The 26,760-nt window shown below is 37.2% G+C and overlaps 1 protein-coding gene across 29 annotated transcripts in view; it reads left to right on the forward strand.

Moving 5' to 3' along the window:
• RBFOX1 (RNA binding fox-1 homolog 1) overlaps positions 1 to 26,760 on the forward strand; it is a 907,584-nt gene that overhangs the window by 504,898 nt on the left and 375,926 nt on the right. For 10 of the 29 annotated variants that reach the window (XM_054843158.1, XM_054843113.1, XM_054843140.1 and 7 more), the window contains one exon: positions 7,355 to 7,396. The exons of the other annotated variants lie outside the window; for them this stretch is intronic. In XM_054843158.1, the coding sequence (XP_054699133.1) occupies positions 7,370 to 7,396 (27 nt within the window). In that variant the 5' untranslated portion in view covers positions 7,355 to 7,369. The remainder of the gene's footprint in view (positions 1 to 7,354; positions 7,397 to 26,760) is intronic. 29 annotated transcript variants of the gene reach the window in all.

A 26,760-nucleotide genomic window follows, 5' to 3' on the forward strand; every position in this document is an offset into this window, starting at 1 on the left:
TGGCTGTAAAACCATAGATTATTTTTTATGGAAGATGAGATGGTCCCCATTTGCATTTACAGCTTTACAAGGATTGTAGCACTAGGCTCTTATTCTTTTTTTTTTTTGATGGAAACGCTTAATCTGAGCTCAATGGGCCATAATAATTGCTGTTTCTTCCAGCAGAAATAAACCACTTGTATGTGACACTTGAAACCTTAACTCTGCTTAGTATTACACATGGAATTGTAGACAGTTCTTCACCCAAATATATTTATGACAGCAGCGCTAGTCGATATACAATACCAAGCCAAGGGCATTTGAGAATAAATCAGTCCCTCTAGCTACTGCTACAGCACAATAACCGATGGTTGCAATAAAACCCCATGAAATTAAAATTCTGTGCATGCAAACGCACATACCTAGCCAAAAGAAACCAAAAGCTCTCTGTTCTGGAAAAATTTGCATATGCAGAGACATATCTACTCTGTACCCCTTTGTCTTAGTAACACAAGGTACACAAAATGTCTATAGCTTTTCAGCACTGTATCCTCTCGTTAGACTCTCTTCAAAATTTGGGGGCTTTCAGGAGTCCTATGTAGGAAAAAATGTAAGCAGCTCATAGAAGAAGAGGATGGTCCCAGTTACTCCTTGAGGAACAAATTGTCTTGATTTTATGTTTGAAAGCCTCTTGATGATGCTGTAAGTCACTACCACAGGCTCTGAAAACCCCACTTCCAGTTCAGATCATCCTATACGTTTATGCAGTTGCTGATCTTTTTAATGAGCTTTCTGTGTCTGAGCACCTTGGGCTCTGCTTTGTGGCACTGTGAGCTCTTGGGATGGACGTTGTTTCTTCATTTGTGTGTTGGGTTTTCACATGAAGTACTGAGAAGCCCTTTTACATTAATACACAACGTTATTTATACATTTATGTACAAGCCCATACTCTCTCCACATATTAAATAACTTGAAGCATCATTTCTTCTAAATTCTGTAGGGCAATGAGTTAATGAAATCTAATATGTAATAAAAGGATGGAAGTACACCAGACAGCAGCGTGTGGTGTATCTCCTTGGGCAGCACATATTTTTGTGCAACATGGCAAGGAAAAACCTAAGCATTTAATTTTTGAGAGAAAGACGCCTTTTACAGTCAGATGAGTAGCTAATGAGAGAAAACACTGATAGATGGAGTTTGGAAATAGTATGAAGTGATGTGGTCTGTCTCATAGTATCTAGTGAAATAGATCTAGTGCAGCTGTGGGGGAGTAATCTGTGGTTTTATTTCAGCTATTTAATCTGTGTATGAATTAGGAGAAACATGAGACCTTAATCAGAGAAGTAAGCACTTACTAATTGTGAAGTTACATTCTGCTAAAAGCTCTGTGACTGATCAGTGCCAAGTTTTTGGTATCTGACTCCCATGCTCCCCAGTTCATGTGTAAGGACTGACTCTAAACTATCCTTTCCTAATGAAAATGGGTGTATTGTTACAATCCAGGTAATCATATTTGCATTGTTCTTTCGGAGGTGGAAGAAAAAAGACAAAATGTTGGAGGGCCTTTCCTGGAACTACTGTTAGAGTAGGGGTCTTACACTGCACAGAAAGTCATGGATCTGTAATTCTGATGTGAGCGCTCACTGGAAGCAGGATGGCTTTATATACACTTTTTTCAGGACATAGGCTAAGTCCATTTACCACAAACGTTTGTTTATGGTAAAATACCTAGAATCTAAGACACCAGCTGTTCACTTGCTATCTTTCAACTGCTGGGACGGTGCTCCATTTCAAATTACCTTCTCTATCCTAAAGTATTTTGAATTTGTAAATGCAGAACAAATACTTGGGAATATTGTACTCTAACAAAAATGGTTTTTCTTTTACATTTTAAGCAGAGTCTTTCTGTAAATAACTCCGTCATTGTTCTCTTTGCCCCATCACTTAAACCCTTTCTTTAAAATGACAGTTAAAAAACTGGGCAGCAAAAAACCCTCCCCAGGTGGACTGCTGGTGTTCCTTCGTGACTTGAGTAATACTGTTGCTCTCTCAATCCATCCGTTGCATCCATAGATGGGGTCCTATTTTCTATTTGTTTCAATTTCTTCCTAGGCCTTGCTTTCTACTGCATATTTTAAATGGTAGTGTAAGTACTAAAATGCTGGTAGTCTTCTCAGTACATAAGTGGTGGCAACCTCTGATTAAACTGTTATGCGGTTTCATAGTAATTGTAGTAATTCTAAGTTTTGGATTGGACAGGCGGTGATGTGTACCTATTTATATGTATCTATATGTTTGCATCTTGTGTAATGGATTTTGAGGTGGCCTGAAAACGTCCAGATCTGTATTGGAGAAACATTCCCATGCATGTGCAATGCTGTACTGAAAAAGGTATAGTCTTAGCTAGTTCTGTAACAGCTGGATTTGCATGTCCTTATGAAGAGTGGATGACTGATAAATACCTTTAAAAGATCTTAAGTCTCCCACCTGCTGCCATTACTTAAAGAAAACAAAGCACATTTTCCTGCTCTATTTGTGTTCATGAACTCACCAGAGAATGACACCAGCAGGTTGCACAGTATTTCCAAAGGGTCTTTTTTTTGTTTGAAATGATGAAGCCTGACAGCATGAGACTGTTGTCTTATAAAAAGACCTGTAGGCTTGAGCTATTGTTCAAGTTCTTTAATTTTTTTTTCTTGATGAAATCCTTTAAAGAAAATCAATATTTTAGGCATTCTTCCACTAAACTCTAGTATGTGAAAGCTTGACATAATGACACTCAACATATTGACCAGGTTCTTCATGCAGTCTTGAACTAAAAGGAATAAATAGTTCATTGCATATAGTTCAATCCAGAGACATAACACAGTAAATTTAGGATTGAGAGACGCTGTATTTAAAATTGCAGGATATGCACAAGGTTTGCTTCTAAGGTCTCTTGATCATTAATTAAATATGTTATGGCTTTCAGTTTTCTCGTTTATCTGTACAGGTTTACATATTGTAAATGCATTATTTATGTTTTCCCTTAAGTGCTCAGTGCTGCCAGGATGTTTCTCTTAAACTGGCACAGATAGCAAAAAAGACAAAATGAGAGCGCAAATTTGGCACTGGTTAGCTGCACAGAAAGCCACTTGTGCCCAAATGAGCCTTTCCCAGATGTATTTTAATAAATTTGAACTGATAAACAGATAGAGAGACAGACGGATAGATGGCACCATTGTTTAAACCATGAAAAGTATTTTTTTCGTTAAGGAAAGTTTGGTTTGTTTAATTTTTTCTTTTTAAACTCATCCTAACAATACATTATCACTGAGCCTTGCTGCTTTTGTTCTGGAAAGCTTATGGTATGAAGGGTGATGGAGCTATCTACATGGAAGTTCACTCTGTGAGGGAAGCTATCGCTGAAATGGATTTTGTTATTCCAGCTAAAACGTACAGTTTGGAATCCACCATTTGCTGAACTTTGAACAAAGGAAATTGCAGCCTTTGGTGTCGCGCCTATTGTCTTCCTCCATGTTTTTAGTAAACAGAACACCATGGATGTGGTGTGACAAAATACAACTTAATTTTAAAAAATTATTTTTTTAATACAATGCTCACATTCATATGAAAGCTGTTTGGTTTAAATTAAATGTTGTTTTATTTGTTTTACTGGCAGGTGTGTTGTAGCAGGTGGATGCTAAGACACAGTCGCCCTCTCCTGACTCGTACATCTTTGTTCTATGCACTCTTTGCCTCTCTGTTGTACTCTCCCACTGTTGATAAATACTTTTCAGTCATAAATAACACTTCCTGTTCTGCTCTCTGTGATGCTAGATATTTGTCAATTTTGTTTAAAATGACAGTAGCAGATATAGATGCTTATAGAGGACTAATTAAAACACAGAATTCTCTGCTGAAATAGTAATTATAACCCTTGCTCCACTCTACAAGTATTTGATACTTTCTTTGTTTGGGGTTTTTTTTTCCAAATTTTGCCTTTCTTCCATTTCAAAATCACCACCACCACCTTTGGTTTCCAAACACCTAGCGCTATTGCAGGTTTAGGTTATTAGCATACATGAAACCAGCTGTTCTGAGCCAGACCGGAGGTCTGTAAGTCCAAGATACCATCGTTTTCATGCCTGTGGAACAGGAGAAAAAAGCGTGTGCCTCCAGAATTTCCTTCCAGCTTCCAGGGACTTTGTGTGGCAAAGGTGGGGTCTGGGCATTTAATAATCTTCTGTAAGGTTTTTGTTTGTTTAATTTTGGTGGTGGTTTTGTGGTTTTTTTTTTTTTTCCCACAGCACCTACTCTACACATTGTATGAAGAATCATCTTTTTACTGAGTTTGGTTTGAACTGGCTACCTATTATTTTCATTCATTGCCATCTAGGTTTTTTTGGAAGAGAGAAGCATCGATCATTCTAGCTTTTTTAAGATTTCATAAACACCTACTCCCAGCCATCTCTTTTCCATGCTGTGAAGTATTCTGGTCTTCCTACTTGTTCCTCTCTAGATGTGTTCCCGTATCTTTAACCACCTTTGTCACCTTTCCATCTGAACGCTAACGTGAGGTCAGAGCCAAAAGTTTCATTCCATGGGGAAGAGGACAACACCTTCTTTTGAAGGGTGATATTAAAGGTACAATCTGTATATATTGTCCACTGTATCTAACTGGAAATAAATTTCATAAAGTCTTTCCAAAAGACTCTTCACAGCCATCTCAAAAGAGCCTAAACTAATACCATAGAATAGTTTGCAGCTGCTGTGGAATAAACCAAGTATCTTCACAGTTCACCAACACATGCAATCAGCATGTCCAGGTCCACCATCAACATGTGGCTGACAACATTGGAAGAATTAGAAATCTCTCCTCGTTTATGTATTTTATCAGACTAAACTTGTGAGCCATGTACGGGTGTGCAGTACGAAGGTAAGAAAATCAGAGGATAAAGGCATTAGAGATGAAATGGCTTATCTAATTACACATCCCATGGCTGTAAAGCAAATGTAAATCTGATGTGTTTTGTTTCTTGAGTAACAATGCGATTTACGGCAGCATTTTGAATAACCTTTATCTCCTGTTGGTTTCCATACTGAACATCTTCTCTACATGACTACATTTTTGGTTTCTTCTGAAGCTTTTAAAATTATTACTACAACTACTACTGAAGTATTAGTAGTACTTAACACCTACAAAGATTACAGTTCTTCTATGTTCTGTTGGCAAGGTATGAAGAATACCCCTGTTGCAGAAGTTACGCTCTCTAGGCATCTGGAGAAAACAGGCAAATTTGACAAGAGATGCAAAAGAAAGTTTGAGAAAATGATGCTGAATTAAATAAAAAGCCATCATAATATTCCATCATTCTGTAACGCACTGCATGTCATATTATGTTCTCCTTTTTTCCCTTTGTTTTTTTCAATTAATCACTGTGGTGTTTGTTCAGTTTTTCTTTTTATAATGCCTGAAGAGTATCCTGAGAAATGCTGGAATTAATGGTAGAAGCTGAACATTTCTTCTAGAAAAACAGCTGGTACATCTAGAACACAAATTACAGAATGTAAGACAGGCAGCCTTAGCCAAAGCAGCTGACCCGTGAAATATTATAAAGACAAATAATTCTGGATGTTGTTCAATTTGCTAAGTGGAGCTCATGTGCTGTTAATTTGGCAAATGACTTTCTTCATTTCTTTGTGCACTTGTTTATCTACAAAATGCCATAGTGATACCTGTCTTGTGTTATGACTGCTCAGGAGATACATTGTTACGTTATGTTTATGGAATATATCCTACAAACAAAGAGTGGGTAACTTCAAATGGTTATGATTTTAAATTTGTGTAGTTTAATGTGTGTGGGACCATTGTCTAAAAGTACAACTGTTCACATTTCAACTGATAGTTTTTGTTAAAATCTCTGGTGTGGAGGCTTACACAGAAAAAACCTAATAGTAAAAAAAAAAAAACCCCAAAACAAACCCACCACCACCCAAACAAAAAAAACCCCAACTCACTTCAAACTTGTGTTTTATAAACAATGTGAATTCCTTTACCTTTTGTTCCCTGCTACAGAACTTCAAGAAACATATCAGAAGAGCATTTGTTGCTGTTAGATTTGTATTTTTGTACAGGGACTTTGTTCTAAAACTTCTGCTATACATATAGAAGGTTTAGCTTGTAAGTTATTTATTAGGACGCATTTTTCTGTGTTGAAAAACAGCCTGGCAGTTTCATTCTTCTGTAGGTACCTACCTTTGCCTGAGAAATTCCCCTTTTCATCATCACAACACAGTGAAAATATCTCATACAAACACATACTCATTTGTTAACTTTTTCTAAGTGCAAAGTAGTGAAAACCTACTATCTGAACCTCTGAAAATATCCTTAGAAAACGCTGCATCAGATTTTTTTCATGTTTTGTGAATTGTGTTTGCCATGTACATTTGTTACAGAAATGGCAGCGATTATACTTTCAATGCTAATAATACTAATGGATCTAACAGTATTCTAAAACTACTTTATTTTAAAAACAAATCAAAACCCAAACAAACAAAAAACCCTCTCACCCAGGCTGGACAAATCAATATACAAGTGCCTTCCTGAGCAAAGTTTTGTTCAAGAGGTCCTGGTGGCAGGACCAAGTTAGAAACCAGAGAGCTAGAAAGTGAAGTAGGAACTGGGTGTTTTGGTGCTGCTGTTCAGTTTTGTGAGCTCGTTCCGGAGGAGCTCCTTTCTGGCGGAGTGGGGACTTCACAAATTGTGCTGCCGTTCACTGGTGACTGACATCTGCTGTTACTTGGTAGTGAGGTCTTGCTCAGCGGCCAGCTCTCACACTCAAAGACTGTTTCTCATAAACCTGGCAGAACATAAAGACAGCAGTATTGAAAAAAAATATGCATTGGAATCAAGTCTTTGAGTTATTTTTATACCAGACAAGAACTGGAAGTTGTCATAGGAATAAGTTTTATCACTTCTTGAGGCTTCTCTATCTTTATTTCTAAGATGCGCTGTGAATATATCATGGCATCTTAGTAGTGGGATATTCAAAAATATAACACAGGCTTGTGATAAAACAGAAAAAGGGGAAAGCTTCTTCCTGAACTGAACTGCCAAAGAGAGCTTTAAAATCTCAAAAATGCTTTTGTACTTCAGACTTGTGGTGGGTTATGGTGTTAATTTCCTTTTTACCTTTGTAAATTTAAAATAAGTGAAAAAATAATACTTTTTTGCAGTAATGATTCTATTGAGATCCACAATACAAAATTGTGTTTAGACTTATGGCTGTGATACCGATACTTGTAGGACATGTAGACCTAGCGCTTTGCTGTGGCAAGAATGCTCTGCTTTCAAAGTTGTTGTTTTTTTGTTTTTTCTTTTTTCCTCTTGTAGAGTTCAAAGCAACAGATGAGTTGTGAAAGAGAACAACTAAGGGTGAGTGTAATGATATGCAAAATGTTCTGTTTCTTTAAACCATAAGCAGAATCTAGTTTGTGCTATTGACAGATGGATTACTTTATTTAAGAGCAACATATTTAGCTCATTTGTTGCTTGTTGGTAAATATTGTGTATATGTCTCAGTATCAACCATTTGCAGTAGATACAGGTTTTTCTTCCCTAATCTAGTGAGACTTGGCAGGAAATACAAATACCTCTTTACAGGAGCTCCCTTGACACTCAGTGTGCTCTTCCCATGCAAAGATTTAGTAGCGGTAAGGGTCATGATGTTTCTTAGACTTTCTCCGCTACCAGATTGTTTCAAACCAGAAGACACTATCCTTTAGATTTTTTTAATAGTAAGTGTACTTTCAGAAAGAAATCAGTGCTAAGAAGGTGAGGGAACCGGCAGAGAAGGTCCAAATATTTTAGTGTGTACGTTGGTTGTGTACAATGTGTAAAAAAGAGTTCCTGAACTAGGGTTGCTGACCTTTGTTTTCCTCTTTTCCTATATCAAAATAACAGTGTTTTAAACAGGTTTCAGTCCCTGCTCCCTTTGAACACTACATGTGCTACAGATCTCTGCAGATGCTTTTTCATCACAAGTATTTCCTTGTTCAACTGATTTATTCTAGTATTTCTTTAGAAAGGCATAAGAATTTTCATTAATAAAAACCAAAGCTTTGGGGTCACCCACGTGTTGCTTAATAGACCTCTGTGGATGCCACGTAATGGGTATTTTCTTGAAATCCTGTATGCAAGTGGAGAGGCAGGCCTCAAGGAAGCGTACTTCAAGTTTTTTTGCAAACAAAAATATTATTGGAAATAGAAACAGGTTTTTTTCCTTTGTAGTTTACTAAGCTTCAGCGGTGCCTGCATGACTTGCAAGTATAAATAATATATTCTGGTCTTAAAATAAGTTGTGCAGTGTTCATAAACATCATCCATTCATTAGATTAACTTCATCAACATATCTAGATGCTTCTGCTGGTCTTCACCACATTTGCAATAGGATTTTTGATAAACAAGTTATGCAAGAATGATGCATCACACATTGTCCTTGATTCTTTTCTTGCTGATATGTGACTGCATTGCTATTGTACTGAAGCTGGAGTGACAAAGCTTTGTTTTATCAGTAGTAATGTCTCAACAGAGCAGCTGTCAAAGTTAAAATATTGCTATAGTACCTGAAGGACAATCTTTTCAAGAGGTAGCAGTACCATGAGAACAAAGAAAGTTTTTCATTTGGTTTTATTGTTTTTATTAAGTTTTCTTCTTTGAATGAAGAAAAACATTGTTTTGATATATAATGGGAGGAGGCCCCCAGCTCTTTCTTCAAGTAAATACGTGTGATTTTTCTTAGTGGATAAAATGTGATGCAATAAAACTTTCATATATCTTTCTATTCCAATATTACACAATTACATCTAACAATGAGCTCGGTGCTTATGATGCCTCTATGACTTCTCCTGACAACTAAGGAAAAACCCACATCTCTAACCCACTAAGATTAGGTTCATCTCCTTCCACTACTCCTGTGATGTTCCTGTTACATGCAATACAGTTATCAGTGTAAACACTGTTCCTGAGGCTGGGATGCAATGAAAGCAGCAGACTGCCCCAAGAGATAGAGCTCGTGGCCGTAGCACAAGAAGTAATGCACCAAGTGGTCTCACACAGACAGATACGGTGGGAGCGGCAATTATAGGGCCGAGCATGGCAGAGCTGTTCCTCTCCCCTGCCTGGTCTTCACACGCCCGAACCTCTACCAGTGCCCAGAATCGATTCTAGATGACAACAGCTCATCTGCTGTGACAAAAGGTCACAGTGACATTTCACTGTACTGTGTGGAGATGTTTTGGTTATAGTTCATTGCTGGCACTGTGGACCCTCCTTGGCCATGCTGCGAACAGCCCTCCCACTGCCAGGTTCTGCGCCTTCAGCACTCTCAGGGTTTACCTTGCCCATTCTGTCACTCCCCAACTGAGCAGTGCTGTTAAATAAATGTTTAATTGGCTGAGAGAGATTTTTCAGGCCTGCGAAATTCTCCTTTGGGGTTTGGGACCCACCATGAATACTTGGACATGAGGCAGTCTCTTCACAACAAAATATTGTTTCATCCCAACTGAAAGAATTCAAATATAACAGGAGAACGGGATTAAAACAACAAAATGCCAACATATATTTGTGTGTGTTAAACTGAGTTAAAACTAATTATCCCTACATCATCTAATAATATAATAAAAAATGACGTATTATCCCCCACCTTCCTTGCTAAGTCTAAGATGACGATGTGTCTGCCACTCTCCTTTTTTGATTCCTTAGTCATTCCTTAGTCTACAAGTCCTAAAGAAGTTCGGAAAGAAAGACACTTTAAGGAAGGCCTGTTTAAAGCATAATAGTGTAAGTAAATAATAAGACATTGTGTGGCTACAGACAGAAATACCCAAGTCTTAACTATAATCATTTATTCAACTTTCATCTCTTTCATTGGCTTTTAAATTCTAAATGCAAAGCTGAGAATCGCTGTTCTGGAATAAAGCATTTAGAGTAATGAAACTCTTATTTGTATTGGAGCCTCTGGGCATTATACATTATATTTACAATGAATGATAATTCTAATAATTAAGCAAGTATGTATATTTTAACTCTTTTCTGCTCAAGCTTTGAAAATGACAGTGACCACAAGTTGGTAACTTAATTGCCTTGCCAACCTGGTACAATTCCCAGCTAAACATTAATATTTATACCTGAATTATGTAAATGAGAATTCATACAGAAAGCTATGGGAATTTTATCTCTAGCATAGCTGGTTGGGTTGAGGGCTTTTTTTTTTTTTTCCCATTTGGATATAAAACAAAAGTTGTCTTTGCTTTATTTTTTTTTTTGCACCCGATTAAAAAAAAAAATCTTACAAAGCATTAATGTGATTTTTTTTAAGTTCTCCTTTCTCTTGGAAATTATTTTCATTACCATGTGCTGCCTTGCATATTAATATTTTTCCTATTTCTGTAACTTATTTTCTTTTTGTTTTCTAATCTGGCTTAATTTAAATCAAGTTGTACTAAAAAACTAGTGTGTTTGAAGGGACATCGACTCATCAGTATTGCTCTCTCCAGCTCCATCCACACACTGCTCTTTGTCAGTGTTTCCTTTAAAGAAAACAATGATACAGTTTAGTCCTCGTTCTGTTTTGTGTTCTCCAATTCTGATTTATAAATCCTTTCTTGGACAGATACACCCTATCCTCTTCTCCAACTCCTTCCTACTGCCACTTGCTGTTCTATGAGTCGCTGTGTGGAGCTTAATGTAATTGTCATCCTGCTGCATTATAAATGACCTGTAAAGACACAGAACTCACAGCTTGCTCAAAATCACTTAAAAACACTTTTCTCATATTTGGGGCTGAAAAACGGACTTGAAACATGAATGATACAGGTTATTTAAGGCGGTATCAGGATACCAGCCCTAGGTAGAAATAAGCTGTAGTACATAAAGCTATCAAAAAGTGTAGCGGCAGCCTCAGAAATCTATCTACTGCTTCCACTGAACTTTCCTTACTATTTTGACTTTAACCTGGGATTATGTATTTTATCATAGCCTAAGGACATCATTTAAACTTACAGACTCACTTAAACCTTACCGAGTTTTCCCCAACCTTCCTTTCAACTAAGAAATTATTATTTTGCATTATCAACTCAATTATTTGAAGTGAACTTCCGTATCTGTATTTACATGCATGAGTTTAGCTATATAAGCTAATGCTTTTGGTCCTTATGCAGCAATACTTGATGAGCTCTCTAAGGTGGGCTCAGAGCAATTTTAAACTCTGATGTTAGGAGGGTTTATAAATGTTCCTGTGAATACCACTGAGTCTAATGGTAAATGGTGTGATTAACTTCCTTGATCCGAAATTTTAAGTGACCTAGTTGTTGCTGTAATTAACAGCTTCTTTCACATGCACTTACTATCAAGATGCATTATATGCAGCCAGAGTTCCTCCTCTGGTCTGAAATATGGGAAGGGCAGGGTCTTGCTATCATCTTGTATTTAATATCAACTTATATTCTTTATAGTACTCTACTTTTCAAGGAGACAAAAGGAAGGTTTACATTCGATATTGTTCTATTTGTCTTTTATACGGTAAATGAAATAAGCTGCAATATGCAGCCAAAAATGTATTAAAGTTATGCCAGGTAGAGGGAAACCAAAAGCAAATGCATTTATGTCTAGCATCATTTTTAAGCAACCATAATTCTGCAGAATTTAGCTTTCCTTCTGTCTTTGAGTGCATTAATTCATTTAGTTGTAGGGTGCTTAGCTGTGTAGGTGGGTTTTTTTGGAAACTTTTTGAAGAAAATTTTTGAAGCTCATCATTGTGCTATTAGCCTTCTCCAGTGATCTAAGAATAATCCACTGATAATTTCTGTGTACAATGTTCCTCTGATACACTAAGGAGGTAAATTGTGATTCAGTGGCAGATGCTAATTTTTTAATCAGTTTGAGCTTAGGGGGAAAAAAAATAGAACAACTGGAAAGAGGAAGAGAATCAGAGTGGAAGTGATTTGCAAAGTAGATGTTATTTTTGAGCATTTTCTGAAATAATTTACTATGGCGATAGCATAGCAGAACTATGTCGTGGTTGGTCAAAGAACCTGTGCTTTCAGTCCCTGCCTTTTCCCACACTGGATGGGGGAAAGGAAAGGTATGTAAGCTTGTTTTGTGAGTCAGTGATGTCTTATCTTGTTACCAGAAAGCAACACAGTAATTCATTGTTTTTCTGCAAAACTGGGCAGCTGGTTCTGGCCATTACTAAAAATTTCACCGTTTTTCTTTTCCTTCTGAAAATCTCTTTAGTATGCATTTGCAAACTATGTGTGTATATTTTGCCTGGAAGGGTAATCTGGAACTACTTACTTTTATATATCCCTCAAAGGAAGAAGGATTAAAAGGGGAAAAGCTAAGATACACTATTAGAGTTGGATCAATCTGATGTGCATTTACTACTCATCCTTTTCTTAGGAATTCACGTAGGCTATGCTGCATTTGACATGCCAGACAAGTGGCTTAAAATGATCCTCCTTTAATTTCCACAGTCCTTCTTGCAGGGAGCTATGTGTGTCATCATCCACGTAGGTGTATGGTGAAGATACAGGTAGGTGAGATTAATAAGAAGGCATTGTATTTTTGGTTCTTAGTCTGTATTACACATTCACATGGAATGAAAGTTAAGAGTAATCTCACTCACCACCTTGCAAACTACATTCCCAATGGTTCCATGGAGAGTAATTCACAGTATAGTCTGGAAAAAAATATTGGAACTAAGATCTAAAGAAGAATAAAGGATTGCAAATATTCCACCAAACTTTTGGGCAGGGAGTTAATTGTAGGGATGTGACTTAATTTAAATTTTTATCTAGCTTGAAATTAAAATGTGCAAAAAAAGGCAACTAATAGGTAATGAAAATTGTTATGGTTCATGTTTAAAGTGACATAGCCTCTAACTGTGAGGATGCTGTTACCCTTTTAAAATGTTAACGGCTAATAATATGCTCCTTTGATCAAGAGAACAAAGAATGTTTACAGCACTTCCCTTTGTTGAATAGTGATGGTGCCACTCCCATCAGGTTTCTTTCAATTCTTTCAGGAATAGTAAAGGAGCCTTTAGATATTTTCCTCGTCTCTGCTGCTGAGGGAATGCCATTCAGAAAACCTTCCATTCCTGTCCTGGTGGTGTTTTGGCATCTCTGAGAACAGTAGGCAGAGGATGTTCTGTTGTTCAAGTGCTCCGTTCTCTTGAATTCAACTTCGATTTTTGCACAGTCAAGTATTTTCTCAGTATGGTGCTTCATAATTGCTGAAACTGAAGAGTTACAGTAATATTTGGAGAGGCTGAAGCAATGTTTTCAGTAACTACCTGTCCGTTTAGCGTGACAGATTCTGTCTAGAGCTGCAGCACACTGTATGGAATTTGGCCGCTATTCGAGGTATGTTTAAAGTCATGTCTGTATACAGATAGTCAAGGATAGGGATTTGGTTCGTGAGGCAGTTCACTAAATGTAATCAAGGTTCAGGAAGTGGAAAAATTCTGAAGGAATAGAAGGAAATAAATTTAGATAGTATAAAGGCTTTTGAACCAGTACTCAACATTATTTGATATCCTGGTGCTCTCTTCCTGCTGCCACAAACCCACTAGCAATACACAGTACTGGATCCACACTGGGAACAGCTTTTGCACTTGCAGCAGCAACTTCGGTACAGACTTTCTGCAATGACTGCATACAACTTCTCTTGCAGAACACTCACTGCAATCAGTGATGCTATCCTAGAAAAGGAGAGATTTTCTTGCTTATTTTGTATATGTTGAGAGTTCTTTTTTTCACATAGCTTTATAATTTCTCTTTGATCATCTTGAAACCAGACCTTTAAGTGCACAGCTTTAACAGTGTTTATATTATTTTATTATTTCAACCTCTACTGTTGCTTAGTCAATTTGACTAGCAAAGATGATAGTCCTCTTTAATGTCACACCTAACTCAGGCAAGGAACACTTACCTAGTTTACAGTGCAATTTTGGGTTTTTTTTGGTTGGTTGGTGTTTGGGGTTTTGTAGGGTTTTGTTTGGCTGGTTTTGCATTTTCCCCAGGGTGTTTCCACAATGCCTTTCTAGCTTGGCTGGAGGTGGTGTGGTTTTGGCTGGGTGGTGGTGTTGGCTCATAGTATTTTTTTTATTTTTTTTTTCACTAGGGTTAAGTGAAAAACCTGAAAAAGCTTTTCAGTTGCAGGTAGATGGGCTCGATTTTTAACGTACGCTTTGGTCCTCCTGCATGGTGGATTTCTATTCTCATTTACTCATATATCAAATAACTGACTGAGCAACTGGATTTTTAAAGGGAACAAGACAGGCATTGGGAGTATTATAGTAAGTAAAAAAATTAATTTACATCAACGGTCCAAATTATGTAGTGTTATAAAGACATATATTTATTGGGCTACATTGACTCCTTGAACCAGTATTGTTTAAAGTAGAGAGAGCTAAGGAATATTGATTATAACACGGACATCATGTTCTAGTATTGATACTAATGGTCTTTTTAGTTCTGTAAAAATCTTTCTAAACCTTACTTGTTTAAGATGGTCAGGTTTACTTCTCTACTAAACCATTTAATGATGCTTTTTTAAGTAGCTGCCAAATTTTTTCAAAGCAGCAAAGTTACAAGGAAAAATATGTTAATCCTAAATGAAAATGCAGATACGCGCATCAACATTCATATGTATGTATATACATACAAACACATACATCGGTATTTTATATATATTATATAGTTTAAGGATCCTGAAGACTTGTAGTTGACGTGTGACAGAGTATGTACACCATACTGTTTATATGAAGGGTGTAATCTTGGCTTCAGATAGGCCAGGATTTTAGAAGAAATGTATACTTGTTCTTGTATTTATTTTTTTTTTTTTTACAGTAAGAGAACCTGGACAGTAATTGTGTTCTGTTTTATTCTGCAGCAAAATCCCAAGTTGTCTTGAAAGCCAAGTCTTTCCGTGTGTTCAACAGAAATGGTTTACTTAGTACAGAATCTCAAGCAACTGTCTATAATTTCCAGGAAGCAGGATAGAGAAATAAAAATAAGCTACACTAAACAAACAAAAATAATGTTTTATCAAGCTGACATTATTTTTGAATCATCTGGAAGTTTTGGACTCAAGCAGGGAGCTATTCCTCATGTTGGAACACAAATGAAGATAAGTACAGAATTTAAAAAATACCTTTAGTTCTATTAATTTGTCTCCTCTTCACAAAGCCTTGCAGCAACAATTTCTTTAGAAAAAAACTGTATTGGCCAACAATTTCACACTTTTCACTATGTTTGCAGAAGCTGTTGGGACAGTAAGATCAGCAAACAAACATCACTGCTCCATACAGCTGTTCGATGCTTTCCTAATGTATCCTAACAAAGGGTAGTCCTGGACAGGATAACCACTGTGGGAGCCTCATCAGCTTGGAAACTGGTATATTTAAATATCAAAGCCGGAATTGTATCTTCTGGTTTTTAGACTGAAATAAACTCCCACAACACGCTGCTGTACTAAGAGCAGAAGTATGAATTGCTCAGAATCACACCTCTTTGCAGCCTTGAGAAACAGCTACCTAGCTTTGGAAAAAGTTATTTAAAAAAAGAAAAGGTGGCCATAATCTGTCATTGTTATTAACATTTGGGATTTATTTTACTGCTTTATTTGCCCTGTTCATTTAAATGGGGTGAAAATACTTCTGTGAAAGTAAATAGACATATGCATGTTGAGAAATTATTGCTAAGTTTTAAATACCTTCATGTTGTAAAGTATCTTTTTAATATTTAAGTGAAATTGACAAAACACATAAAATTATATAAAGTACTTGCTAGTTGTACCTGGAGGAAAAAAGTCTGTCCTACTGCTCGTTTATAAAATCTTGTGGACAAAAAAAATATTCTAAGTCAAACTAAATTAAAAGCAGAAATAACAGCTGTAGGGAACTGATGATGAAATCCCTGCAAATCACCATCCTGATATGCAGTCTCTGTCACTGAAGTGGGGTGGCTCCCTTGCTCCACGTATTGAATATGTGCTTCAGAGAGATCTTGTGTTTTAGATGCCACAGTCTTCCAAGAGGAAAAAGAGAATAAAACCAAAACAGTTGGTAGGTCCTAAAAGATCATGATGAAAGGGGCAGGTCTCTGCTGGGACCAATACATTTAATAGCTTCATCAATGGCATAGTAGGATCGAGTGCACCCTCAGGAAGTTTGTGGACGTCACCCAGCCGAGTGGTGCTGCTGATACGCAGGAGGGATGGGATGCTGCCCAGAGGGACCTGGACCAGCTTGAGCAGTAGGGCCACGTGAACCTCATGAAGTTCAACAAGGCCAAGTGCAAGGTCCTGTACGTGGGTTGGGGCAATCACCTACATCAGCACAGGCTGGGGGATGAACTGATTGAGAGATGGAAGAAATAGTAAGCAAGTATTTTTGTATTTGCAGCACGGTATCTAGAGGATCTGTTTTATAAACCAGGAAGTTGCAAAAGGTAAAAATGCTTTGCCGATTTGTAGCATCTTTGTTGTTTCTCACTCCTGGGAGAAGCTGACCTTGACTTAGGAATGGCTTTTTTCCCCCCACATCTGTTTGCTGTTGTGTATTTTGAAGCTTTGATCACTGCTGTTATCTTTAAAGACACTATGGCTTAGATAGGGAGAGGGAGATACAGTGTACTTGTTTTTTGTATCACAGGCATTCTTCATACTCCACTAATATTGGAAATTTAAGTCCTTATGTAAAAGGGTGCTACAGATGCATTCTAAGTATGTAATCAAATGCCACGTAGAGTGTTATTCCATAGGTAATGGGCAAAAATACAGATATACTCTGTGCTCACAGGTTCATTGGGGCAATTTATTGCATTTCTCTTCCATACAGTAGTTGTCCCTTCCTTTGGATTCTTAAGATCTCTCTGAGTACAATGCTGAAAGTAAAAAAGTGGCCTTTATCTCAAGGTCACTTTCCTACTTGATAGCAGCTGCCCTCCAGAGAGCACATAATTAATAGTTTTATTAGCTTGATTTAGTAATTTCCTTTGGTCTTTCCCACATGCTATAGATTACTTCATATGCTATCAGCTTATTTCTCCTTTCTTTCCCATTCTCTAAACTACTGCTGTCTACAACTGTTTTCATCATTGTTAAAAATCATTTATATAGCACCATAAATTACAGGCACTTTACAAGCTGAGAGTAAGATACCGACTTTACCCCAAATAGTTTATGGTGCAGATACATCCTTGATTTCTGGTGTAATTTTTTTTACTTAACACAATGGTCTGGGAGTTTTAAGGTTTGTTTTATTCATGATCAAATGATGGCGATCACAACTGTATGCCTCAATTTATGTGTAGATAACTAAGCATTTGTTCACTACTTAGCGTGAAGCTATTGTAAACGCTTCTGTTTACTAATAATTCCAGGCACACATTTTTGGGCATATACATTTGCACCTAAAAGCTTCAGATGCTGGAAAAAAATCCAGACTTCTGGTCATTTTAGCACTCACCCACACCCGTTCTTTTTTCCTTGATACTGTAACTGGCATGTCCATTTTTTTTTTATAATGAAAACTTCCAGGGCTTTTCACGTGATATTGCCACAGTGCCCAAGTAAAAACCTGACAACACGTTCTGTAATGATGCCTTTGAAAAGGTAGTTTATTTTTTTGAGTTTGGCTCATTTGCTAGGCTCCCAACTCAAGAATGTCTTATACCTGGTCTACAGTCCTGCTTCCACTAAAATGGACTTCTAAAATCTAATTGTAGTTACCATTTAACTTCAAAATCATCAAAAATATTTTCTGATATTTGCCTGAAAAGTAGCAATCCAAAATACAGCAAAGGATGTTACTGTAATTATTTACTATTCTTTCTTCACCTTTAAATATAGATTATTTATTAAAACAAAACAAAAACCCCAACAAACCAACAGAAAAACCAAAACCCCAACCTGTAAATCTAGGAAAGGCTATAAACTCATTTACCAACTTATTTTACCTGAGTCCTTGAAACGTCCAGGTCTTGGGTGCTGCTCATCTTCTTAGTCATGTGCTCAGATGGAAATGTGGAGTCCAGTATAGGATTGTGGGGTTTTCTTTCAGTTATGACAATCTTGTATCCAGGCTATCTATTTTACAGGGAGAGACAGGAAAATATTTTGAATGTTCATCAGTGACTAAAATATAATTAAACTTTTCTAACTTTTAGGTATCCAAACTTTCTAATTTTTTACCATACCGACATCAGAACAGAGCAATTGTGGGGTGCTGACAAAGCCATGCAGTTCCTTCTGTTTTGAAAATAGTTAAGCAATGCTTATGATACAGTTTTCAGATCTAATGGCTGCAAAAAAGTAGTCGTTTCCATAGTCTATTCAGTACATTAAAATTACGAGACCTACAACTGACCAAAAATAATAATTTTTTTTCACTGATTTCTTGTTTTGAAAAGGTATTAGATACTTATCCTAATGGATACATAATGGTATTAGGGTTATATTTAGCTATCAGAAAGACTTTTACCATTTTTAGAGGTCTCTGTGATTTATATGATACCAATTATATAATGATATGAAAAACAATGGCTTTTTATTTGTGTTCACAGAAGTTTTCTGATGGTTTTTAACTTTCTCTCCATAATAAATACATGCTTCTTTTAGGATAGAGAAGCAAAAGCTACAAAGCTCACCAAATATAACTCACTTGACCTCAATGTAATAGACACATCCTCCCACATTTCTTCTGAAATCTTAAACTTCAAGCTTATCTGTTGCCACTGGGTTTTTTTCATTTCCCACTTTAGTCTCCAGGAAGTGTAGCTAGGAATACTGGAAAATTACTATATAGACCAGAAGTGATTTATGTAGATGAAGCCAGAGGTGACATGAAAGGGCCATAGTGTTCATGAATCAGTGAACAGCAGTCAGTTCAAAAGGCTGGTAAAAATCATTATAAATAAATTCTACTAAAATGCTCCTGTGATAAATTCTTCATTGCATTAGTTGGTTCTTCACTACCTTCCAGCTACTGCTTTGCACTTCTGATTGTAGTGAGCAGTCTCCTCCAGCAGCTGCACTCCTGAAGGACTAGGGAGAGAAAAATGGAACCATGTGGAAATTTTGGGGAGAAGGGTGAAGTGAAAACAAGTCGCTTTCCGCAGCCTCCATGAGGAGTAATTGTGGGGAACGAGAAACTCGCTAGGAAAAGGAGCTCTTCCACCAAAGCCAAAGGCCAGTGATAACAGAGGCATCTGAAAACCTTAATAAAATCAGTCAACAGAGTTCTCTGTAGTCCATTACAAACAAAACCTCAGTAACCTACCATAACAACACAGTGATGAAGACCGAGATGCATTTAAAATATAGTAATTAATGGTTGAAATTGTAAAAGCAAAAAAGTTTCTGGAAATCTTATTAACATTTCTGTAATTACTTATTTCAAAAGTTATGTCAGTGACATGAGTGCTGTACTTAGTCAAGTTCTCATCAAAAATGTTAAAGAAATTTTTAAAATTGTTAATAAATAAAGGTATGTATAGCAAACAGCATTGTAAAAATTACAGCTGAGTGGTCACACACAACTCTCTTCTGAGTACTGGCATTCAGAAGAGCAAAGACATATGGTGCGTATAGCCAGGGGTGTTAAAGATCTCACCTGGATATAGCCACATTGCCAGATGTGAGGAGAAAACAACTTTGTTGTTAATCATTCTCCCAGAAGACTGTCTAGGAACTATCAGCAGGAATCACTGTGAGTACAACTGGTCTGAAAACAGAATTTAATTTCTATACCTTACACTGTTCAGATATTTCCTAGAATGTTGTCATTCCTAAAAGAAGAATCATAGAAGAGCCCAGGTTGGAAGGGACCTCAGATGATCATCTGGTCTAACATTTAGAAAAGGCTGAAGGAAAAAATCTCATTTTTCAAAATGCTTAATGAAACAGTATTTCCACATTTGATTCAAAATCATTTAAGCTTTATTTTGAAAGCACTGGAGAATGCTGAAGTTACTAAAAATAGAAAAAAGTTTAAGTATGCAACTGTCATACTAATTGTACTATGATTACAATATAATGTGTAGAAAACTTAGTTGAAACAGTTTTGACATTATTACAGTAAATAGCAAAAGCAGATTTACGTTCCTGCATGTTTTTCTAAACTAAATTCCATTGAAATGCTCACCATGTTCCCACATTGTTTATTTTGCTCTCTCTCTTGCTGATATTAAAGTGCAGTACTGATGCATTGCTCTATGCTTCCAGTAGTGCATTATGTGGAGCACTCAGTTGTACGGCTCGGCCTTTTGCCTGCTTAGGTTAGTGCTGGCACGTTCATTCCTTTGCCAGTTGGTGTAAAGAATGTAAACAGTGTTGGAATTTTTAACACAGAAATAGTCTTAAAAGATATATCTTAGGCTACGGAAACTTTAGCATATGTTTAATTAGGTGTTTATGCTCTCTGGCTTGCATGTTTGAATATCCATAATCATGGAAGACCTTAATTCAGAACATTTAGCTAAAGTGGAGATTCACTGTACAGAGAGCATCTGAGTTTAATGCTCAGAGGGAAACAATGCAAAATATCACCACTGAGTGGCCATATGGTCTTTTATGCAATCTGATACTGCAGTCCGGGAGTCTCTCTGCCTGTAAAGAATTGCATTAATGAGGTCTACTAATTTAGAATTTCCTTGTTTGAAATGCGGGTCATAATGGAAAACGTCATGTATGTAACATGTGCTTTGGATAAGTTAACTAGATAGAAGCAGGGTACACATTTCTGAATGGTCGTTGCATTTTTTTCCATTTTGGCACACTAAAGTTCCTATGTCAAAAAATCAAAGTATCTTTTGAAATGCTTTAATATTGTTTATTTGCCATGATCGCTTTGCAACGATACTGTGGTTTAGCAAGGTCTTGCTCAGTGAAAAGTGGTAAAAGACTGTGATGCCTTTGATCAGCATTTTGCAATTTACTCTGTGAGTGGAGTCCAACTGAGACTAGTGTAGTTCCAGAGACAAGCGATAGTAATGTTGTTACCTAAGGTTATGGTCACAGAGACGCTGCTCCTTTCTCTTATGTGCATAGTTTTCTTTGAAGACAAAAGCAGCAGATGTTTGCTCTGCCACTCGCTGATGCTCTCTTTTAGTCCAACTCAAAGTATTAACAACCTTTTGTCATGGGGAGTGCTTCAGTCATTTCGGGCTGTATCAAAATGTTGCCACCAGGTTAGTGATTTGTCTGTGATGAAAGACGGTACTGTAAGTGAAGAACAATCACTGCTTGTGACGCTACTGGACAATTTCTCTCCTGAGGAAAAAAAGTTAATCTGAGTTTTCACACGTACTCAAAACTAGATTCTCCTGGTAGTATAGACTGGAAATTCATTTTGATTTGAGAGTGAGATTATATTTCCAGAATTTCATTGTCTTCAGAATATGGTGTAATTTGGTTGGGTTTTTTTTGTTAATTTTAGTGTTGGTGCATGTGTATTTGCTGTTGGAAATAGTTAACTTTGCATTTTGTTGCTGGGGAAAAAAGTATCGAACTGATGTGAACCATGAACCCCTTAGGAAAACAGAAAATACATAGGTTCAGAGCATCTCAGAGCACAAATTAAATATTTAGTGTACAGGCTGGATTCCTCCTAATGGAGAGTGTCTGAGGTAAGCATGGCTTTTCTAATGTACAGTCAATTTAATAACTGAAAGAATGGGCAGCTAATGTAAGGAGATAATACTTTGAATATTTTGATTTCAGACAAAAGAAGAGAATTTATGATAAGTGAACTTTGTAATTGTGAGAATGCGTGGTCAGGGAATGCAACTTCCTTTTGCTGAAGGCATTTCTGATAGTACCAGAAGGTAATGGGGTGGACTGAAGTACGCACAGGTTGCTTTGCTTATTGGCTAGTTGATTGGCCTTCCGGTGGCTGTGCAAGTGGGTATAGAATCTGAGGACTGACCTGTTTTGCAGTGCTTGATACACACAGGCAAAAGTATTCTAAATGCGAGTATGCAGCTTATTGGGAAAGGTCACAAAATTTTTAAGTCCAGGAAAAAAAATTGTTCCTACTATGGGGACGTTGGAAGGGTCATAGTGACCTAGTTATCATCTGCTAGCACTGTGGGGGAAGCAATGTAGAAGTCTGTCTCAGTGTGTTCCTTGGAGCAGTGTTGTGTGCATTTACCTGCAGTATGGGTTTACAGCTACTTAACTATGCAGTATTACTGTAAATACAAGCACTTCTTTACAGGTAGTTGTGTGTTGCACTTAATTTTCTTTTAGAAATACCTGTTCTTCAAAAACAACTGTGTCCTGTTTAAAGAAATACTAAATCTAGACATGAGTCTTTGTACTTTTAAGCTTTCAATGTGAACAAGAACAGACCATGGATAACTGCAAGCAGATCCACTCACAGATATGTTATACTCTGAGACGACAGGAAGACATTCTTTCTACCAGACTCCCAACAGGCACTCTCTATCTCATTTGGTCTCTTAACGTTCCCTGGGTTCCCTCACATAGTTTGGACTGATGGGCAGAAGTTTCCCAATATAGCTGAAGTGATCTCAAAATAATTTGATATCCCTTCTGAAAATCAGAACCATTTGGGCATACATGTACATGTAGTACATTGCACACATTAAGAAAGCACCGATGCAGCCTTAACTATTGTCTTGCTACTGATTTGTCATTAACACGCAAATAGTTCCAGTAAATGTCACGGGTTTCTGGAAAGACGTGGTCTGAGAACTATTAAAGGGGAATGTTCAGTGAGTCTCAAGGTAGAAGCCAAAACCCAGAAAGGGCTATGGAGAATATATGCAGACATAAAGATGATGGAGAGAGTCCTACAAGACACAAAATGAAAGGCAGGCAAAGATGCCCAAAGTGTTTTTGTGGTCTGGAAGGCAGCCAAAGAGACATTGATTTATTAAAGAGCAGCATCACAGCTTCCTTTTCTCAACGTGATGGTGCCATTAGAGCTCCTTGAGCAGTCTCTGATTTCCTTGAGAATGAGGAATAGGAATTTCAAACAAAACACCAGAAGATTGTGAAGTCAGTTATTCCCCAGACCTATGCCACTGCCAGACCATCACTTTGGCCATGTACCTGATTGGACAATTCAATATGTAAAGTATCTGCTGGGGATTGCATATATGATTTCCCTTCTTATTAAACACACCACCTACTTGTGTAAAAAGTAACCTAGCAATTGTGCACATAGGTTTTTGCAACCTTTGGTCATGATGTCATATAGAAAAACTAGCTTTAATGAGACAGGTAATCTAGCAATCATCAGTCACCAGTTAAAAATCGTACAATCAGCTGTTGTAACTGGGTTAACTCAGTGCTGTTCTTGCCAACTGGTAATGTACTGGGAGTGACTAGTGCCTGTAGTATGATCTTTTTTTTTTCCTCTCTCTGGAGATATCGGAATTCTCTTATGTCATTTCTTTCTTTTTCCACATTTGCTCTCTGAATGTCCATGTATTTTCATTTTGTACTTTTCCATTTCCCCCCTCCCCCAGTGCCTCCCTAAAGTAACACCTCCTATGCCCACTTGTTTGTCACTTTACATGCCTGGAGATGGGCAATACCTGCCTTCACCAGGACTTTGCTGTAGAGGCCTTTCTGGTATTGTGTGGAAAATGCTGGAGGTCCTGGGCAGCCTGATGGAGGGGCCAGTTCTGGTGCTCTTCCCAAGATGACAAGATTTCAGGTGGCACAGGAGCAGATTTTGCCATGGTCTCGTGGCTGCTGTACCAGTGCTGCTGCCATCAGCAGTGGCACTGTCGGCAGCCTCCGAGGAGGCGTCCTCTTACCACGAGCTGCCCCATAAGTATAGGTGCCCCTCACTGAGTCAAAACAATGATACAGCTAACCCTCAGTTACAAGGCTGTTCTCACCTTGTTAAAAAACAAGCGTGACAAGGAGACAGAGCATGAATTTGTTTTGTCAGATATACAGTCAGAAATAACAACTGATAGGTTTGCTGTGATAAGTTCTATATGATGGCTTTGCTGAAAGGTAGGCTGTTTCATGATTTACTGAACTATTATAAGTGATAAAACTGATCCATTTGTTATCATCCAGTGCATAAAGACTTCAGGATTTAAGGAGCCTGCACTAAATAGCAAAGCAATTTATAAACTCATAAACTGAAAATTACAGGGAAGTAGTCCTTAAGTCATTGGTACTAACAACCTTTCATCATATTAGTGATGATTATCAAATGTTAGCCCCTATTCCCCTTTTTAAAACAAAATCTTACCTTAGGAAAGTTGTTATTAAAAATAAAGTCATGGCCATAACTTTGTATTAATTTATTGTGCAAGTAAGGCAAGTTTTATTTATCTCGGTGTTGTCCCTTCCCCCCACCCCATCAGGTCCCTGCATCAACTGATGTGAACTGATTTATGCTTCTGCTAGCAGAAGCATGTTGGCTGATGTTAACTGAGCAACAGTACTAGTTGGCTCTACTACTGAGTGAAAGATCTTTATGTAAAACAAATTTGAGTGTAGTATCTTGAAAAGAGAATCTTCCTGCATTTCAATAAACAGATAATAGCTAGCAATAGTTGGTTTCAGATTAGCCTGTCCAAAGGAGAATATAATTATGTGTCTTACTATGAAAATGGAAATACCCTGTACCAGATTTAAAAAAATACATTATGATTATAAGATTGTAAGTCTTCTCTGTGTTCTCTTGATTCAAAGATTTTACGGGCAGTGGAAAGATGTTGACTAGAGTCTAAGCAAACATTTGCCTGAAGATAATTTTTCTGATTAGTTTCTTTTTCTGCTCAAGAGTATCCTGAGTTATTTAACTAATTCATTTGATTTTATTCAAGCAATATAAATTGTTAAGGAATAGACAAATTGAGAGCCACTTGTTACCAGTACTCAATATTTGATATCTAACTTGCTTTGTTCAAGTGTGAATGACTACATGCTGAAACTGATTGTTTCTTTTTGTTATCTGCATAAGCATAATCTCCAAAATCAAGATGAAGATTTGCAAAAACACCTGGGCATTATCTAGGAGAAGAAAATTGGAGAAACATGCTAACATTTCAGGAAATTTAGTTAAAATTAGTTAAAACTGTTTTCTAATAGCCAGTAAACTGTGATCCCACTGTCCTTGTGTTAATTCTCTGGGAAAGGATTTTGTAAGCCTTTATTTTCCTTTCACAGACCTAACTCTAAGTTAAGTCAAGTCCATCATCATCCCATAGTGACACCTCCCTGATCAGGACTGCAGCTGGAGCCCAGTTATGACAGCCTAAAAACAGGAGAGAGTACATGAGGTTTTCCTAAGGCTGCCAGGGTTTTCCTTGTCAGAACTATTGGCTGAGTTTGTTCTCAATGAAAGCAGGTGGAGAAGCAGCAACAAATAGCATCTGTCATTGAAATTATGGACAAGGGATTAGCTGTTACCAGTCGAACAACGATAACTAATAATTTGGCTTAATTATAGTCTGTTACCCTAAGAGTCCTGTTACGATGGAGCAGTGTTTGAATGTTGGGAGAAGTAAGCAGCTCACTTCATTACAGAAACGGCACAGATGACGCATATGTACCAAAGGGTCAGAGCTCTCCCATTTTTTTCCCGTCACCTTGCTATGCAAAGAAAAGGGAAAGCAAGTTTCATATTCCTGGTTCTAAGGGAAACTATGAACTGTGTAAATCCCATTCATGTGTCACGGAGTCTAGGATCAGAGGAAGCTCCCATCTTGAGTCAGAAATCCTGACTCAGTATTTTAAATTGTGGTGATGTCTAATAACCAAACTGTTGGCTGGTTGCTCCTCAGGCTTTCCTGGGACAATATTCTGACCTCGCTATACATCAGATGAACACAGAAACTAATTTCTTGCATCAAAAGCAACAGAAGTGCTAAAGTAATAGAAACTAATTGAAAATGGGGAGGGAAAAAAGGTATGTGTGGTAAAACCACAAAATAAACCAATGGAGCTGTACATGAAGTTGCACTTCAGTTGCACTCCTAAAGTTATGCTGAAATCCAAAAAGCAAAAGCCAAAAAAACTAGCAACAATCCCCTTAAAACTGCAGTGAATTAAGAGCAGATTAAGGGTTTCTTTTGTCACCATACCTCCTAAACATTTGCAGGTTTTTCATTTCATAAATAGCCATAGTAGATGACGCTGTAAGGTGTGGAAATTAAGCACAAACACAAATATTTCTAGCTCTCTAAATGTTTCAAATTATTTTTGGTACTCTATGTAAAGTATGAGAGATTTTAGTGTTGTTGCAGCTCGTGTATCACGTGCCTGGTTGGTATCTTTTCTTGGTGGAGAAGCCTAAGTAAAAAAAAAAAAAAAAAAAAAAAACACCAAAAAAAACAAACCACAAGTTCATCACCAGTAATGTGAGCCTAACCATTACCATCATGTTCCTTCCCTCCTTTAGTAAGCATTTTTTAAAAATGTTATTAAACACCCCCTCTGGTTTAAATTCTAAAGTATAGAGACTTCAGTTGAAAATGTGGACTCATTAAAGTCAATAAAAGTTTTGTCTTTGCAATCCATAAGTCAAGCATATGATTTCAGTAGCCTTCTATATGTTTATATAGCACCTACCAAAATAGGGATTGTACTATTTAGCACTGAGATTACTTTAATATTCTTGTCGTTCCTAGGAATCTTACATACTCTGCAAGATGAGAAACTTAGTCTGTGTTTTCTTATCTTCCAATGCAGAAAGCAGCAATATCAATGCAATTTCCAGTCTTCGGTTTCATTAATAA

This window comes from Grus americana, chromosome 15 (genome assembly GCF_028858705.1).
Source record: "Grus americana isolate bGruAme1 chromosome 15, bGruAme1.mat, whole genome shotgun sequence".
In the NCBI taxonomy this organism is placed as follows: domain Eukaryota; kingdom Metazoa; phylum Chordata; class Aves; order Gruiformes; family Gruidae; genus Grus; species Grus americana.